Source organism: Arachis hypogaea, chromosome 12 (genome assembly GCF_003086295.3).
Source record: "Arachis hypogaea cultivar Tifrunner chromosome 12, arahy.Tifrunner.gnm2.J5K5, whole genome shotgun sequence".
NCBI classification, from domain to species: domain Eukaryota; kingdom Viridiplantae; phylum Streptophyta; class Magnoliopsida; order Fabales; family Fabaceae; genus Arachis; species Arachis hypogaea.
In genome coordinates, this window is record NC_092047.1 from 5,225,856 (window position 1) to 5,243,062 (window position 17,207).

At 30.9% G+C, this 17,207-nt stretch overlaps 3 protein-coding genes across 7 annotated transcripts; 2 read left to right on the forward strand and 1 right to left on the reverse strand.

Annotated features, from left to right (window-relative positions):
• Window positions 1-4,772: 4,772 nt before the first annotated feature.
• LOC112726542 (calcium-binding protein KIC-like) lies at window positions 4,773-5,499 on the forward strand. The gene has a single exon (XM_025775967.3). It carries the CDS (start codon window positions 4,992-4,994, stop codon window positions 5,394-5,396), a length of 405 nt encoding a protein of 134 aa, XP_025631752.1. The 5' UTR covers window positions 4,773-4,991; the 3' UTR covers window positions 5,397-5,499.
• A 1,393-nt stretch (window positions 5,500-6,892) lies between these two features.
• On the reverse strand, window positions 6,893-9,811 carry LOC112726539 (serine/arginine-rich splicing factor RS31). 2 transcript variants are annotated; one of them, XM_025775958.3, is made up of 6 exons: window positions 9,501-9,811; window positions 9,239-9,358; window positions 8,065-8,177; window positions 7,718-7,941; window positions 7,339-7,608; window positions 6,893-7,240 (listed from the first exon to the last, which is right to left on the reverse strand). In XM_025775958.3, the coding sequence occupies exons 2-6, from the start codon at window positions 9,342-9,344 to the stop codon at window positions 7,210-7,212; spliced, it is 744 nt and encodes a 247-aa protein (XP_025631743.1). In that variant the 5' UTR covers window positions 9,345-9,358; window positions 9,501-9,811; the 3' UTR covers window positions 6,893-7,209. The 2 variants fall into 2 exon arrangements, with proteins under 2 accessions (XP_025631743.1, XP_025631745.1); XM_025775960.3 differs by having other exon boundaries at window positions 9,578-9,676.
• Window positions 9,812-9,951: 140 nt separating this feature from the next.
• LOC112726541 (uncharacterized) lies at window positions 9,952-16,865 on the forward strand. 4 transcript variants are annotated; one of them, XM_072208582.1, is made up of 6 exons: window positions 9,952-10,082; window positions 10,563-10,697; window positions 11,548-11,613; window positions 11,708-11,754; window positions 13,298-13,379; window positions 15,795-16,865. In XM_072208582.1, the coding sequence occupies exons 2-6, from the start codon at window positions 10,624-10,626 to the stop codon at window positions 15,880-15,882; spliced, it is 357 nt and encodes a 118-aa protein (XP_072064683.1). In that variant the 5' UTR covers window positions 9,952-10,082; window positions 10,563-10,623; the 3' UTR covers window positions 15,883-16,865. The 4 variants fall into 4 exon arrangements, with proteins under 4 accessions (XP_072064683.1, XP_025631749.1, XP_025631751.1 ...); XM_025775964.3 differs by having other exon boundaries at window positions 15,885-16,865; XM_025775966.3 differs by lacking the exon at window positions 9,952-10,082 and having other exon boundaries at window positions 10,484-10,697.
• The last annotated feature ends 342 nt before the right edge of the window (window positions 16,866-17,207 follow it).

The following is a 17,207-nucleotide window of genomic DNA, read 5'->3' on the forward strand; positions in this document are numbered from 1 at the left end:
AATGAAACGTACCAAAGACAGAGATTAATGTTTATGATGACGATATGATTTACTATTTCCGGTAATAATAATATTTTAAGAAAATTATATATTTTTTTTAGGAAAAAGAATATTATGATTTTGAATGAGAGGCCCCATGTGAAATGGATGCCATCTTTGTCCGATTTTAATGAGATATAAATTATATAAATTATTATTATGATTGAGAAGAAGACAATAGAGTACATAATAATATCAAAATCTTGGTAAGATTGAATGAGGAAGAGGAAGCTTCATGGAAGCCCAAGCTTTCAAAAACAGTTACAAGAACAATTAAATTAAAGATGACATCTTAGCCAAGAATATCCCATTGTTCCCACCAAAGGCAGCTTCCTAGAACCTATCTCAAATTGATGGATATATATAAATAAATATATTATTCATATTTCATTACACCATTGAAAATGAAAATAAAAAATCAAACTAATTTTAAAAAAAATGGCATGGAGATGACAATATGCCGACTTGGTTGTACAAGATTCCATAAAAAATAAAGTATTTGACTTGGTATAAATTCCAATGCATCCCCAATAATGCTTAAAATCCAATGAAGTACTAAAACTTCTCTTGTGAACACTACTTTTCTCTTATTGACATATTAGCTTCATAGTTTGAATCAAAACTACCGCAATATTTTAGATTTAGGGGTCATAAAAAATATCTGGATAAGTATTTTTTTTTTTTTGAGTAAACACCTAATTCAGTCCCTCATTTTAAAATAGGACAAAGCGACCTTGTCAATAAAATGCATTAAATTCGGTCTTTGTTCATGACTAATGTGAGTCATAGCGGTCTTTTTGTCATATTCCGTGACTAAATTTGACGAAAAAGACCTACGTGGCAATAGTTAACGTTGCTTATGTGAACGCACGCTGCGTTAAGTGTCATGCTGGCTTAGGAAGAATAGACAAGGATCGATCTGTCATTTTCTTACATTTTATTAACAAAAATTGCCTTATTCTATTTTAGAATAAATAAAGACTGATTGGGTGTTTACTCTATTCTAAATAAATTATATAATTTTATGTGATGATTTTTACTTATAAAGTAAATTAAACAATAATAATAGGTACTTAAATATTTTAAATTAAAAATTTTAGTATTGAATAATTTTTTATCTTTATATAAGAAGACTAATTTATCTAAATGATATTTTTTAAAATATAATCTGTCTTAAAATTGAGTTTGTTAAAAAATATAAAACTAATTTATCTAAGAAAAATCATTCTTAAAGACCAATATGAATATATCCTAAAAGATCTATTATTTTGTTTGTCTCACACAATTTAGATAATTCTGTTATATTTTTACCGAAAAAACTGAATCCTTTCTTTTTAGTGTTAGAAAAATAAATAGATGTTAAATTATTTACTAAATTACAATTATAAAGCTAAATATTTTTTTATATTATTATTTAAAAAGACTTTTAAGTTATTTCGGATTGTCCCCTCCTGTAACCATAGTCTTTCATCCATAACTATTATATTTTCAATTTATATGACCTGTTATTCATATTGCTTTTACGTAAATTAAAAAAATAAATAAATTGGAAAACATATAATATCCACTAAAAATTGAAATGCCTGAACTCTTCAATTAATCATGTTTAGTGTCTTAAATAAGAGAATACAAGACCGCCTTCAAAAAAGAATGCACATATACTTATAGAATCTTGTCTCTCAACTTTATAAACCAATAATCTTGTATTGCTTAAATAATAGCCTCAAATTCTTCTCTATTACTTGATTATTGTTCATTGATATGGTGACAATAGTCTTATGTGAGACAATGTGACTCAATCTTTTTCTACTCAAATTTAGCTGTCCTTTGCTAGCTTAACACAGCTTTGATCTCATTTGCATTTGTTGGTGGAGTCCCTCTAATTATGGAACATAAAATTTTTGGCATGCCAATTTTTTAACAAAATATATATAGGTGTCACATTAAATTATTAGTAAAATTTTATATATGTCTAATTAACTTTGTTATGTTATATCTACTAATACTACCATAATCCAATTCTTTGGCCCAGAATAAAAAAAAAAAATATGAATCTAAAGCTAGATATTCTGAAACGTATATATGTAAGGATTCAATTATTTAGTCAATCATTGTGAGTCACTCTTTACTTTTTTTTTAATATTTTAAAAAAGTGAATAATGCAATAAAATGTAAAAATTAAAGGATAGATAATCGACTCCGGTCTATTTTAAAATAGGATAAGATCATTTCTGTTAATAAAATGCAAGAAATAGACAGATTGATCCTTGTCTATTCTCCTAAGCCAGCATGACACTTAACGGAGAGTCAGCGTTCACATTAACAACGTTAACTACCATGTATGACTTTTCAGTCAAATTTGGTGAAGAGAGATGAAGGAAGAACCACTATGACTCACGATAGTCATGGACACCAGCTGAATTGGATGCATTTTATTGACAAGGATCGTCTTGTCCTATTTTAAAATTAACAAGAATTGAGTTTGGTGTTTACTATTTTTTTAGCAAATAGTCATATTAGTATCTCAAATTTTGTTATTAGGTCAAATTACCGATACAATTTTACAAAATACAATATATAATTTTTTTTTAGTATGAAATAATGTTTACATTTACAAATTTTGAATTTAAGAATTTAACCAATTTGTGCCATAAGGATACATTTTAAAAATAGAATTTATCTAACATGTGTTCGAAGGACACATGATAATCTTACCACTAATAAAAAATTTTAAATATTTTCATTTAATGAATATAAAATAAATGTATTAAAAACTTAAATTTTTTATATTTTTAATAAAAAATTTTTTGTTTTGTAATTTTAACATATGTTCTAGAACATATGATAGATAACTTCCTTAAAAATATAATAATAAAAACTTTTTAATATTTTTGATATATTCAATACATTAAAAGTATAAAGGTATTAATTTTTGCAATAATTTTATAAAATAATTTTTATGATATACTTAACTTATGTTCTTATGGCACAAATGAACAAAACCGTTAAAATTATTAAAGATTTATCTATCTTGTACTTTAAAGATATATGTTAAATTTATAAATTAAAAAAAAATTATTAAAAAATATAAAAAACTTAAGATTTCAATACATTTATTTTTTATTTATTAAATAAAAATATAAATTTTTTTACTAATGATAAACTAAATTCAATTATTAAAAATAGAAAACAAATTATCTATCACTTAACTAACTTATTAGTATTAGTAGACAACAGTTTAGGAAAACAAGGAACTATAAATACCTAACCTTTTTGGGTTTCCTAGCTACCTATATAACTCTAGGTTGGGTATAATAATAGACTATGGAGGACTCTCTAATGAAGCAAACTTCAACTAGGGGGTACCATCAATGCATAACACAAATCAAGACTTAAGATAGAAGATCTATTACATGAGAGCTTTAATGACTACCTAAGACCTCATAAATTGTGGACACGCAAAAAATTTTTTGCCTACTTTGATTCAGAATAAATGTGTGCAGAGAATAGAGAGAATAAGAGTGAATAATATATGTTATGTGTTTCATCATGTAAATTTGTTTAAATAAAATATAATTATAGATATATTGTCTACCCTTTCTGTATCATGTGTATATTATTAATCTGAATCGAGTATTGGCCTAAAAATAATAGGCAAATCACACACATACACCAAAATATTTTTAACAAATTATCCTTGCAAAACTTTACTTAATTACTTGCTAGTTGTGATACATTTACTATAATTAGTTGGTAATATAATTACATATGTACAAAAAATTAGTTACTATTTAGTCACTATATATAAACATGTATTTAATATTTTACAAAAAAATTTTTTATTATACTATTGTAAACAAGTTTGATATTATTCATCTATTATAGATTTGAATATTCTATCATTGTAAATTTGATATTATTATACTACTTAATTATTTAGTTAAAACAATGTGTAAGTCATCAATATGTATACATATATATAAATATATAATAATTAATTTTGTAATTGAATTTTAGTATACATGTAGTATTTTTGTGAAGGTTTAATTATTCTGCCGGTCCCTATAGTTTCGCAAAATTTTCAATTAGGTCCCTATACTTTTTTTTTTCTTTTAATTGAGTTCTTGCACCAAATTTTTTTTAATTGAGTCCCTACACTTTTTTTTCTTTTTATTTAGGTTCCTGTACCAATTTTTTTTAGTTAGATCCCTATAAAATTAAGCCAATTACTACTAACAGGGACTTAATTGAAAAAAAAAAATTTGGAGCAGAGATCCAATTTAAAAAAAAAAGGAAAGGGACCTAATTGAAAATTTCACGAAATTATAGAGACCAACAGAACAATTAAACCTTTTGTGAATAAATATATTTTGGATAATATTTAAAAGAAAAAAAATCAATGCTACTTCAGAATTATATATATATATATATATATAGACAAAAATTAACCTTAAAACAATCATTATAGAAATATAAGTATAACAAGAATTTAGGCAAGAGAAAAATTAGATTATTTTTTAAAAAATAATAATAATAATAATAATAATAATAATAATAATAATAATAATATAATTCAATATGAGCTCTTAACAGATAGGAACATCAATCAGAATAGACAATTGCTTAAAATTACTTGGATATAACTTAATTATTTCAACCCTATATAATGGGTGGGACCATGAAGAATAATATTTACTTCAAAAACAAACGGTTGAGATAAAATAACAGAAGCTGTCCAATTAATTTGATGCCACCAAGTTAACAAAAACGCTACCATAAGAGAGATCCTTACAAAAAGGGAACAACTTTTCTAGTTTTTTCACATCTCTATATAAAAGGGTCAATTCTCCTAACTAAGTCTCATTCATTCATTCATTCATACCTTCTTGTTATAATAAAAACTATTCAAACTCTTCTAAAAAGGTCACTTTCTTCCTTCCAAAGCTTCTTCTATGGAAACTAACACCAATAACATCATTAAGAGAAGAACTACAACCATGGATCAAGAATCAGACCAACAACAATTCGAGGACTTGCTTCCGGTCATGGCCGAGAAACTCGACGTGGAGACATTCGTCTCCGAACTTTGTGGGGGTTTTAAACTCCTAGCAGACCCTGAAAAGGGCGTGATCACGAGCGAGAGCCTGCGTAGGAACGCGGCTCTCCTCGGCATGGAAGGGATGAGCATGGAGGATGCTGAGGATATGGTAAGACAAGGTGATCTTGATGGTGATGGAAAATTGAATGAGACTGAGTTTTGTATACTTATGGTTAGGCTTAGCCCTGGCATGATGGAAGATGCTGAGTCATGGCTTGAAAAAGCAATTGAAGAAGAGCTAAGGAAATTCTCAACTTAAAGATTAATTTATAACATGTAAGTTAATTATATTAATATATGTATGTAATCTTGACAATTTTATTACTTGGATAAGTTTAATGAAGCTAATCTATGTCATTAAAGTGAAGGGTGTATTCAATTAGAGGTTTTTATTTGCATAGTTAATTCAAATTTAACTGATTATAATTGGTTTGAGTAGTGTTATTTGAATATCTAAAAGTTTGTATCAGTGAAATACTAAAATAAGATATAAGAATAGAAAATACGAGTTTAAATTATTTTTTATTTATCCATATTTAAACTCAATTTAATTTGTGTATAAATATAAGATGTTAGATTTGTAATTATTGCAGAAATCTCTTATTTGTTATTAATGAAAAGAATCTCTCTTGTGAAGCATAGGATTGGTGGGGTTTTTTAGAATTTATAACATTAGTAATTATTACTAATTAACATCATTTGATAGCTTAATATTCAAGAAATGAATCCTCTCCAATTTTTTTAACACTTGACAAAATACAGTGTGATTTTTCATATTTGATTTTATAAGTGGGACCAGAAATAAATAAGAAAGAGAAAGTAATGAATGGTTAGATTAAGTACTGAACACCATCCAGTTTTTTTTCACCGGAGAGGATCCACTCCCTAATATTCATTAGGCATTCTAATATGTACACATAATATTTTTGTTTCTTTTCTCAAATGTATATTAAATGGAGTTATATCAAGTTTAAGCTATTAACTCAAGTGCTTAAAATTGAGCTTCATTAGATATAGCACTTCCATAATTGAAATGAGAAAAAGGAAAGAACCATTGACCATTAATTAGTGGCTTTAAGTCTTTAACTGTCAAAGAAATGATATTGATAGATGGTTTTAACCTCCAAAAATAAACTATTGAAGAATGATGTTACTATCAGATGCTACAAAATTTTAGCACCCACCATTTTGTTGATCATGATGCCAATATATGTACACGTATGGATAAGATCATTTTGTTCCCAAACACATGGCAATGTGATATCAACATGATCACACCAAATCCTCCAAAGAAAGAGGCGTCTTATTATTTCATTTAATGTTACACTTTACAGTTTGGTAAACAACTATATGAAATTTCCAATACTGGATTAATAAGAGAATACTAGTAGTTTTAACTATTGTCAAGTAAAACATCAATTAATCATTTAAATAAATATTATATTATTGAACGTAATATATTCTTTTAAATATACATAAATAAAATTTTTTCAATTATATATTTATTAATATTCATCCGATTTTGGTAAAATTTAATATAGATAAGCTTTATTATATGTTGTAATTAATAATGATAGATAAAATATATATCTTAATTATTTCAATAGTTAGGATCATATACATTTTTGGTACTTTAAGAAATACTAAAAATAAACCATGAAATCTCTTATGAGTTCCTGGAATTAGTAACACCCAACAACTTGAAATGAAAAAAGGCAGCTTATCCAATAATCAAAGCAATTAGAAAGTTCCAAATTCAGTGGTAAATGGTGCTCAGATAATAGCACGAGGGTAGAAAGATATTGATTTTCAATAGTAGTACTGTAGTAGCAGATAAATAACATGTCACTGCAAATATATGCATTCATAATAATTCCTATAACCACAATTGGCATGGACTTGCAACAAAGCTATTTGCAAAGCCAAACCAAATCAAACTAAAAACTGTGGGAAGTACCCTTTACTACACAATGTATCATTCCATTAGTTACTCTAACAACCAGAAAGTTAAAAAACAAAGGTGCCACTCGCGCCTGCTTCTTTACCACAGAAAACCGGGACCGGGACCTAGCTTAAGTCCTTGACCTTCGAACTGGTGAACGGCTGTAGATACCAAAAATAAGAAGCAGCTGCTTAAGCTATAAAATAAAATTAAATCATGCAATGGCCAGTGATCAATATAGCATGCACGGTTATTATACCTGCGGTATCTGCCATAATCTGGGCTCCTCTGCCTGCCGTAATCTGGGCTCCTCTGCCTGCCGTAATCGGGACTCCTACGCCTGTCTGGTCCATTATATCTATCATACACAGGGCTGCGTGGATGACCGTAGTCAGGACTTGGCCGCCTGCGATAGGCCGGACTCGGTGATCTGTCATAACCACCTCGTCTCGGACTGTCATAATTGTCACCCCTATCACCATCATCCCTCAGTGCATACTCCACAGACACCACCCTGTCCAGTATCTTACTGCAAACAAAATGAGACCAGAAATTCATTATTTATACATAGCATTAGCACAAGAAACCAGCAAATTCTTACCAATAGATATCGCAATATCACAATTCACAACACTGACCTCATATTCGTACACTCAAGAGCTTTCGTAGCATCTTCTTGTGTTTCAAACTGCACGAATGCAAAGTTCCTACGAATTCGGACATGAAGAACCTTCCCATAAGGTTCAAAGTGCTTTTCTATATCACGAACTCTAGTACGAATTGGGTCAAAGTTGATCACAAATAGGGTTTTTGTGGGCTTCTGGTTTGCCCTTGAGCCATCACGATGACGCCCACGTTCACCCTGTAATGGTAAAACAAACAGACAACACAGATTACATAGGACATTGTTTTAGTCTGACAAAATGACAATCTCATCAAGAAGTAAATACAAATGAACATGCTAAAAAAAAATATAGTACCATACCCTAGCCCATTCAACAGAGAGCCTTCGCTTTTCATAGCCAAACGGAAAATTGTCAAGTGCACGAATTGCTTCTTCAGCATCACGCTCATCCTCATAATAGACAAAAGCAAAACCTGCAACGGAACTAGTATTAGAGACATAAATAACGATGAAACGCATCAAGCATGTTATCCCTCACCAGAAGTACATCAGCCAAATCAGGAAATCATTTTTCCTGTCAGGAACAAAGGAATACAACACCTGAAAATATGAGTGGGGGTCTGATGGACAAGAAGCTGTAGAGAGGCGTGGAATGATGGACAAAATCATGTTGCAATTATAAGGTTTAAATCCAAAATTCAGATCTGATATTGTGACTGCCAAGCATGCTTCTCCATTCAGACAGCACAAGTGAATTCAGAAATAGTACATTGATCCCCTATATGCATTGAAGCTAGGCATGGCTTAATAAATTCATTGATTGATTGATGGTTCCCCTATGAACATTCTGATGGATGTCAAGTGTTGGGTGATGAGGTAAGTGAGTGTTGAATAATCAGGTATGAAAATGCAGAGAGCAAGCAAGCAAGAAGGTTCGCTTCCAAAAAGGAAAATTGCAGAGGTTGGCGAGCCAAAAGATAGAACCTCAACGTATTTTTCCTTAGAGAAAGTTCCTGCGTCAAAACAAACACTTAAAAATCCAGAGGATTTCCCTAAAGACATTGCACAATTTTGGTGATTTGTTTCATATATTTTCCAACCGGTTATCCGAACTAGGCAATTCAAGCCACAAAAACTACCCATATGTCGGCGCCACATCCAAAATATCGCCGTCGCAATATCTTAGGTTTCAGTGGCCTGTTTAGATCAAACATCAATCATATTTTTACAAAATCGGGTTTCTTGTGAGTGACAAACTCACTTCACAGCTCACTAATGAAAGTTACTATTAAAAAATCTTCATCATTTACATTCCCTAGTCGACACAAGCAATTACCACCGATGAAATTGATCATTCAGAATGCCGCATTAAAAAATATACAAATAAAAGAAAAATTGCATTTGAGCTAAACAAAATTGCAATTTGAAAGACACTAGAGCTAATACATTCGAAAATTTGAAACGTGCACTTGAGCCATTCATAACCAATCAGCAAAACTTTTTAGCACATTACAGAATTAATAAAAAAATTTACCAGATTTCATGTCAACGCGGTCAATTCTTCCATACTTTGAGAACAATCGCTCCAGCTCCGATTGTCGTGTATCATACTCCAAATTCCCAGCAAAAACAGGCCTCATCTTCTTCTCTTAACCTTCGTTAAACAGAAGAACTCAAAATCAACCCAACAATTAACTAACAAAAAAAAAAAGAAAACCTAGAAACAGATAAACTAAAGAACAGAGAAATATCCAAATATCCCGAAACTTAAGAACCCTCATCGCATGGATTTTCACCTCTGCAATATTCACAAACCCTAAAATGTGAAGGGAGGAGGAAGAGGTCGGAGGAGAAAAAACTCAAAAAGGCGTACTCGAAAATGGGGAAAAGCGTGGAATTTTTGGTGTGCGCCTTTTTCAGCGTAGTTTGGAATAATCCAATAATTCCCAACGGGCAATGATGGCAGTACCCGAACCCGCAAATAATAACTTGACCCGATGAAGAGCGGGTTTTGATTGGGGCGGGGCGGGCGGGATCGGGTTTAGGATATACCCGCCCCGCTATATATCTTTCAGAAATTAGGGTTTCTTCACTTCAGTGCCTCACTCTTTCTTCTTCATCGTATATCTCAATCCTCCTTACTCCATCATTATTGTTACAGTTTCATGGTTTCATGGATGACGATAACCTTTTTGTGCCGGTCAATGCCGCACTGGGAATGGATGAGGATGACGGCGCAGCCGGCCCGGGAGAAGTCATCGACCCCCGAGAGTGCCGGTGATAGTGGCAGTGAGGGTGACAGTGATAATGGCAGTGAGAGTGATGAGAGCGATGGCGGCGACGCCGTTGAAGCCGCCGCTGCCGCCTTAGCCGCTGAAGTCGCTGCCGGAGGGCGAGCTAGCTTGAATTACTTCGCTCTGGTCACCGTCATCATCACCGGCACCACCCGCGTTGCAACCTCCGCCAGAGGCGCCTCCGCCACCGCCCGCGGCGCCGCCTCCACCCGTGCCGTTTCCCTCATCAACGTTGCTGTCTCCTTCGTCGTCACCATCGTCGACATCCATGTCGTCTCCGTCGCCGCCTTCATCGTCTCCGTCGCCGCCTTCGTCGACGGCCCCAGCGGGGACGGTGGCGGGGGCGGGGACGACGAAGGCGGGGATGCAGACGACCGACCAAGGCGGCAATGGCAACGACATGGATGTCGATGGTGATGACGAAGGAGACAGCGACGTTGATGAGGGAGACGGCGCCGGTGGAGGCGGCGCCGCGGGCGGTGGCGGAGGCGCCTCTGGCGGAGGTTGCGAAGCGGGTGGTGCCGGTGATGATGACGGTGACCGGAGCGAAGTAATTCAAGCTAGCTCGCCCTCTTACTCCTCCTCCTCGTTAATCAGCTGGAGAGAGGTGTAGGTGTACTTTTGGATGGTTTTGCGAGGTTGGATTCGCGTATTTCAAGTGTTGGCCAGAGAGCTGCGAAGATTGGGGATCATCTCCAGGTAAAACTGTAAAAGGATGTTCAATGCATATTTGTGTTTGATAAATGGTTTTGATCTCAGATTTCCGCATACAATATAATGCTCGTAAGAAGCCAAACCCCCAAAACTTTAGCAACTATTTTACCATAACTCCCATAAATATAACAAGATCCAATAAAGGACAAACTATGAATGCACATACTAATAGTCTAATATACAGAAGATTACTATTGATTATGGATACTAATATATAAGTTGTTACTTCCAGAAGGGCACTAGATCCCTGATAAAGCAAAGAAGCATCTAAGATTCTGAAATTAAAGCTTTTCCAAAAGGACAGAATTAAAAACCAGAACAGTCCTAATAAAAAGTTGCACTAAATTCACACAATTCAGTTAAATGATAGCAAAATTTGGTAGATGAATTCAACAGTACCAAATGAATACAAGTTAGGAAAATTGGAAACTATAATTACTTAACATTACATCAACATGATTCTAACAAAGCTACTATGAAGTATGAACAGAGAATCTGGTATTTTGTTTCAATTAAGCTTTGGAGAGCACCTAGCACTTCCTGAATTTTCTTCACATAGCTCAATCTACGTAACTAATATAGTGCAAGTTAAACAATATACTAAATTAATCATAAGATACAAATGCTAAATGTTTTGGGTAAAACACTTTCGTATCACAATTCCAAAGACACCAACCATCCTACATGCTTACAACCTAGTTTAACCATTCTAAATTAAAATAAACCAATATTTTTACACAATATAAACCAGTCAAGCTCTAGCTGAACCAGTTCAACTGTAAATCCATTTTGTATATGGTTCAAACGTTCTCTCATCAACCACACAAACATCCAGGATTTACTTGCTATATGAGTTGGAAGTTCTGCCTGTGATTCTCTGCCATCACTTGAAGCAGAACTGGTATGTACTGTTTTCTTTACCATTTCTTCTTTTTTGTCTATGTTGTTTCTCTCTAAATATAACATTGTTTCTTTTTTTTTGCTGTTTGTTGCAGGACTATTTCTTCTTTTTTGCTGTTTGTTGCAGTAGTATGTTCGGAAGGTATGAACTTCGTTTATGGTTACAATCCTAAATTAGGTTACTATTTCTACATAGAGATCGCCTTTTCTAATCTAGAGACACTGATGAAACATTCTTTGAATGTTCTTTTTCTGGTAGCAATTAGGAATGGGAATATGTACTACATTTTGTTACTTGAGTTTTGATGTTTATGGTTGTCATTATCATTCAATTACATATCAACTAACTGATACTAAGCATATAAGAGTTTGACCATTTTTATTTCTATTATGAATGAAAATGAGAATAAGTAATGAAAATATGATTTAAGAATTTTCAAAATATTTTCAATGGAAATATTTTTAAAAAATGACACACGAAAACGATATTTTCTTTTCAATTTTTTCTTAAGGCAGAATGTGGTTCGATTCTCTTTCCAACCTTTTTCATAATTTTTTATTTTATTTTAACTCATATCCTACTTGCTTGAAAAGATCCTCTCTATTTCTATTTTTTTTGGTCGGGGATCCTATATTTTAACTTGTATCCTACTTGCTTGAAAAGACCCTTTATTTTATTTTAACTCAACTCCTCATTCCTTTTCTATGCCTTTCTCTCTTGTGACTCAACCAAAAATTTTAAAGAATTATTCCGTGAGAAAAACACCCTTTTTAAATGTCTGTTTTAAGTAAGTCATTAATTGAATATGATACTGCACTTATTATTGTTTGTTTGGTTAAATTGTATCTCTTTACTAGAAATGCAATTAATTAATTTGGGATAGTAATTTATTTTGTGTTTGATACTTTAAAAAAATAATTGTGAACTTAATAAAATATTAATTAACTAAAATTATACGTTTAATATAATTATAATTTTATATTTTAAAATTAGTTTAAAAATATATTTTAAAAATAGACCAACCAAACATATTTTCATTGATTTTAGCATGCGGAAATGAATTCTACATTTAAAAACCAATTGCGTTTTCTAAAATATAAAAATTTGAAAATGAATATCATTATCAAGAAATGAAAATAGAAAATGAAAGTAGAAAATATATTCATGAAGAGATCCTTAGAGTTTCTTATCATGCTATGGTGCCTTTAACTATGTGCCTAAGTTACTAAAAATGGTAAATAGACAATATTTAATAAATTTTAAATATTTTATTTTTTACTTTAAAAGGTAAGTTAGGCAATTTAGGTACCACAACAAAGGCACCGTAAATTTCACCTAAAATCAAATTGCACCCATAATAAGTGAGCTGAGTAAGAATCTAGAAGATATCATACTTAGTTTTTTCATAGTTTGCTATTCCTGTTCTTCAATCTCCACCTTCAGAAATCTGGTGCAAAAGTATCCCACATCATTCATTGACTGCATAAGCTAAAGTGATTTTTCAATAATCTTATTCAGCGATTTTATCTGCAGTTTTCATTTGGCTCTCCAACTGTACTTTGGTTTCAATATTCCTTCAGTTGGAATGAAATTTGAGTTTTATTGCTTTTAAGTGCAATGTTATGCTACGATTTTCACTTTTTTGCCTGCATTTTTCTAACCAATTTCTGAACATTTGCTGCAGAATGGCCAATGTCTTTGTTGTTGCTCAAGAGGCTTGCAAATTTGTTTGAGGGTACACTTCGCATTCGCAAAGGTGTACAGAGGTATATCTTATTGTTGGACCTTATTCTTGACTGTTATCTTATATCAGTTCAACAAAAGTAAATATACATAACTGTGTGGGTGTTCGTCTTTGTTGGTACATAACTAGTGAAATATTATAGTAAAAAAGTTCTAAAAAAAATGTAGAACTAACCTTATGTATATTAATATTTTATGTACTTTATGAGTGTTTTATCATTTAATTTAATAACTCATTTACATTAATACGTTAAACTATTGGTTTATTCATATATTCTTTTCTTTTTACCAACACTATATTTTATTCTCATCTTATAAGAAGCACAAGGAACAATCATGTTTCAATCTGTTTTTTCTAATATTTTTTCCATCAAGAACTTTTAAATTGGGTTTCTCAAGGTACATATTTTCTTTTAAATAGTTTTTAGTGTCCTATTCTAAGTTTTATCTCTACTTATCTTTTATTGTATTTTTTTTTGGTCATATGATGAATGTTCTTGCTTTTTTCTTCAGCATTCTCTCATTGTATATTTTGATGATTTTTTATGAAATTCTTTGTGTTTGTTGTTCTTGTGAATCTTATGTTTTTTTTTTTTATTATTCACGCTTCTTGTTATAGAGTTTGATTTGTTTGTTTGACTTTGTAGAATTTTGTTGTTGGTTCTTGTATATGATGTTTATTATTGTTATTTTTTATACAATGAATTATTGATCACCATTGGAAAGACTAAATTAATAAAAAAAAAAACTGTAAGGACTTGTTTGGGTGAGCTTTTAAGAAAAGATATTTTTTTTACGAATTATCTTTTTTTAAAGATTTTTTGAAAAAGTAAAAGTAATTTTATATTTGGATATCTCATGCAAAAAATATTTTTTTGTTTATTTATTATGTGAAAAACATTTTTTTAAGAAAAAAGATGTAAATTGTAGTTTTTTAAAAAAGATGTTTTTTTTTTATATATTTTTATAGTATTTTTATTTTTACTACTAGAATTTTACCAAACACGCTAAAAAATAAAAATGATTTTTTTTCCCATCAACTTAATGGCATCCAAAGAAGCGCTAAAAGTCATATTACAGTCATAAGTAGTCAAAGAAGACTAAAAAAGAAGAAGTACTTTATGGGCATTTTATTATTTAATTTAATAACTCATTTACATTAATATGTTAAACTATTGATTTATTCATATATTTTTTTTACGGGCAGTATCCTTTATTCTCATCTTTAAAAAGCACAAAGAACAATCATGCTTCAATCTGTCTTTTTCTTCTGTGCTTCTAATATTTTTTCCCACGAGGAACTTTCAAATTTGGTTTCAGTCTGTACCAAGGTAAATAATTCTTTTAAATCATTTTTAGTGCCCTATTTTAAGTTTTAATTTTTTACTTACTTTTTATTGTATTTCTCTTGTTCATATGATGAATGTTGTTTTTTTTTTTATCTTTTTTTAGTGTCTTTTCTTTGGTGTTCTCTCATGTATATTTTGTTGTTTTTTTACAAAATTCTGTTCTTTTTGTTCGTGTGAATCTTATTTTTTTTCACCATTTACCGCTCTTTGATGCATGTTATTTTTTTTGGAGTTTGATTTCTTTGTATGTTTGACTTTGTACAATTTTGTTGTTGGTTCTTATGTATTATGTTTATTATTGTTATTTTTTTAATATGAATTATTGATCACATTAAAAAGACCAAATTAATAAAAAATAACTATAGAAGTCATATTACAGTCATAAGCAGTGAAAAATTATAGTCAAACGAAGAAAAATACTTTAAAACTTTGAAAAGAGTACTGGGTATAAAAAAAAATGTAGAACTAACCTTACATTAATATATTAAACTATTGGTTTCTTCATATATTATTTTCTTATTGCCAACACCATCCTTTATTCTGATCTTTAAAAAGCACATGGAACAATCATGCTTCAATCTAATATGTTTTTTCCATCAAGAATTTTTAAATTTGGTTTCAGGCAGTATCAAGGGAAATAATTTTTTTAAAATCGATTTTAGTGTCCTATTCTAAGTTTTATTTTTTTACTTACTTTTTATTTTATTTTTCATGTTCATAGGATGAATGTTTGCTTTTTTTTTAAGTGTCTTTTAGTGTTCTCTCATGTAATGTTTTTTTTTCTTTTTTTTTTTTTATGAAATTCTCTGTATTTTTTGTTCGCGTGAATCTTATTTTTTACCGCTTTGATGCATGTAACTTTTCTTTTATGGAGATTGGATTTTTTTGGTTTGATTTTCACGGCAAGGGATTTTACAAGGGATTGCTATAATATTTTATCTGATAAAAAAATTACCGTCGGATTCGGTAGCCCATCCCATAATCCAACGGAACTTTTGGCGTGAATGGGGGATTTAACGGTGCCAACACGCCAAAAAATTAAATGTCATTTTGATAACTGCAGCTCATTATGGTTAGATTTTTCTGCAGTAAATCTGACGATAATTTTATGGTAAATTTGAAATGCGAGCCCTTTTCCCCTTCCCTTCAAATCCACTCTCTCCCTCTCCTCCATTGAAGGTGGCCGCTGCAAACCTCCTCTGTTGCCGCCGCAACCGCTCCACTGTTGCTGCCGCAGTGTAGAACTTGGCCGCCGTTGTTGTGGGAGACTCAGAGCACAGCTCTGCCGCATCTCCACCGACCGCCTCCGCTGTCCTGTCACCGTTGGAAGTCACCACTGTGCGGCCATGGTCACCGCCGAGGACCACCGCATCTAGAGATGAGCAGTTTCTCCATTTGCTTTACTTTTATTAAATGTTTATCTAAATTTTTTTTATGAAATATGTAATTAGGGTTATGTTGTATTGTTTGTTAGATTAATTTAGTTTTATTAAGAATTAAATAAGGTTAGGTAAATTTGTGAATTAAGATAATTATTTAGATAAATTAGCTTTTTCTATTTAGGGTTTTATTAAAAATTTTATCAAAATTTTTCATTAAATAAGGTTGGTTTAGTTTAAGGTTGAAGTTAGAATAATTTTGGGTTGAATTTAGATAAAGTAAGTTTTTAGGGTTTTGGGTTAAGGTTAAGCAGTAAATTATGTAGATTTACAGTTTACAATTTATGGGATTAGTTTAAGGTAATTATCTTCATTTGATTTTTATTAGTATTTTTAAAAATGTTATTAATTTTTTATTATTAATTTTTATCAATTTTTACTTATTACTAACTTCGTTTCTGTTTTAGGATTTTCTTTGTTTCTGAACGTTGTGTAGCCTTATTGTGGGTTGTTCGTGCTCCTTATATACGTGGGTTGTTCGTGCAATATCGAAGTTGGTTTTCTTTCTCTAGATATGTTAAATTGTTTAAGTTTTCTTTCTAGGATAGGGTTTTAGGACTGAAGAGGGAGAAAGTTGCCTAGTGCTGAATTTTTATTAAAATTGTTTAAAGATATGTTTGGTTGTAACAGTTGAAAATTATATTTGGTGGAGATCGCTAATTATAGTTGAAACTTTACCGAAATTTCCAAAAATTTAAAAAAGATGTATTGGTTGTTTGTATGCTTGCAATTGTTTTTAAACTGTGAAAATTGAAAAAAAATTTGGTGATCTCTGAATTAAGGGGAAACTGCCAAATTTTTTATTTTAATGAAACATATTTAGTTTTCATTAATTTTTAATTTCAATGTTAGTTATCATAATATTATTTAGTTTTCATCAGGTTATAGTTATGATCATTAAAGTTAAAATACATTAAATAAAAATTAATTTTTTTTAATATTACGGTCGAATTTTGTGTGGGATAAATCCGGCGATATTATTTAGTTTTCTTTGATTTATTTTATTAAATAATATCACCGTCGGAATTTCACAAAAATTTCCAACGGTAATTAGGGCGTCAAA